The sequence below is a fragment of the Acanthisitta chloris genome, unplaced genomic scaffold (assembly GCF_000695815.1).
Source record: "Acanthisitta chloris isolate BGI_N310 unplaced genomic scaffold, ASM69581v1 scaffold34836, whole genome shotgun sequence".
Classification (NCBI taxonomy): Eukaryota; Metazoa; Chordata; class Aves; order Passeriformes; family Acanthisittidae; genus Acanthisitta; species Acanthisitta chloris.
In genome coordinates this window covers 504-1,336 of record NW_008679253.1, presented here as the reverse complement: position 1 = coordinate 1,336, position 833 = coordinate 504, and the positions used below count along the sequence as shown (strand labels likewise).

General features: G+C 59.2%; 1 protein-coding gene across 1 annotated transcript in view; it reads right to left on the bottom strand.

The window, feature by feature from the left end:
- LOC103804608 (low affinity vacuolar monovalent cation/H(+) antiporter-like) overlaps positions 1 to 790 on the bottom strand; it is a gene marked incomplete at its 5' end in the record, with an annotated part of 6,300 nt that extends 5,510 nt beyond the window's left edge. The window contains 4 exons of the mRNA XM_009077222.1: positions 50 to 117; positions 278 to 394; positions 478 to 586; positions 669 to 790. Coding sequence (XP_009075470.1) covers positions 50 to 117; positions 278 to 394; positions 478 to 586; positions 669 to 790 — 416 coding nt within the window. The remainder of the gene's footprint in view (positions 1 to 49; positions 118 to 277; positions 395 to 477; positions 587 to 668) is intronic.
- Positions 791 to 833: the final 43 nt, after the last annotated feature.

The window sequence follows — 833 nt, the reverse complement described above, 5'->3', positions numbered from 1 at the left end:
GGGGGTGGCATGGGACACCCCAACCACCCCCAGCGGGTCCTGATGTTACCTCCACTTTCTGGATCACTTTGCCAAAGGGCCAGAGGAAATACCCAGCGAGGTCCCAGCAGAGTCGCCCTGGGAGAACATCAGCATCAGCTCCACTGGGGACACACATGTGTCTCCAGCCACAGGGACACTCCACGAAGAAGGGACACAGGAGACACCTCCAGCACCCACTGATGCTGTTTGGAGCTCACCCAGCCCTTCCCATGGGGGTTCCAAATTGGGGACTCACCATAAGGAGCTCCCAAGACGGTGAGGAACATCACAGCAGCCACGAGGACATAGAGGAGGGAGAGCCACCAGCCAAAGAGCAGCAGGTAGAGGATGTTCCCACACGTCACTGTGGACCCTGAGGGAGGGGATGCACCAGATGGGACCTGTCAGCCCAAATCCACACTGCCACCACACAGGGGTGTCCCCAAGGTCACCCACCTGCAGAGCCCCGGACAACATTGAGGTCAGAATAGAGCTCCTTGACGATCTCTGACCTGTCCTCCCAAGGCCTCTCTGTTACATGACTCTTCCACTTCTTGAAGCCAAACTGCAGAGAGATGAGGAGCAAAACCCCATTCCAGCCATCCAGGAGCACCCATGGGTACCCCCACCCACACCACAGGCACCACCTTGTAGTTGTTGGAGAGCTTGGTGGCCTCCACGAGGTTCTCGGCCGTCAGGGTGGTTTTCACCACGCAGCTCTCACACACCTCCTCCGAGTGCTGCTGGCAGCAGGACAGGGTGGACAGGGCTGTGGGGGAGACAGAGTGTCACAGGGGGTGTGGGCACCTCCT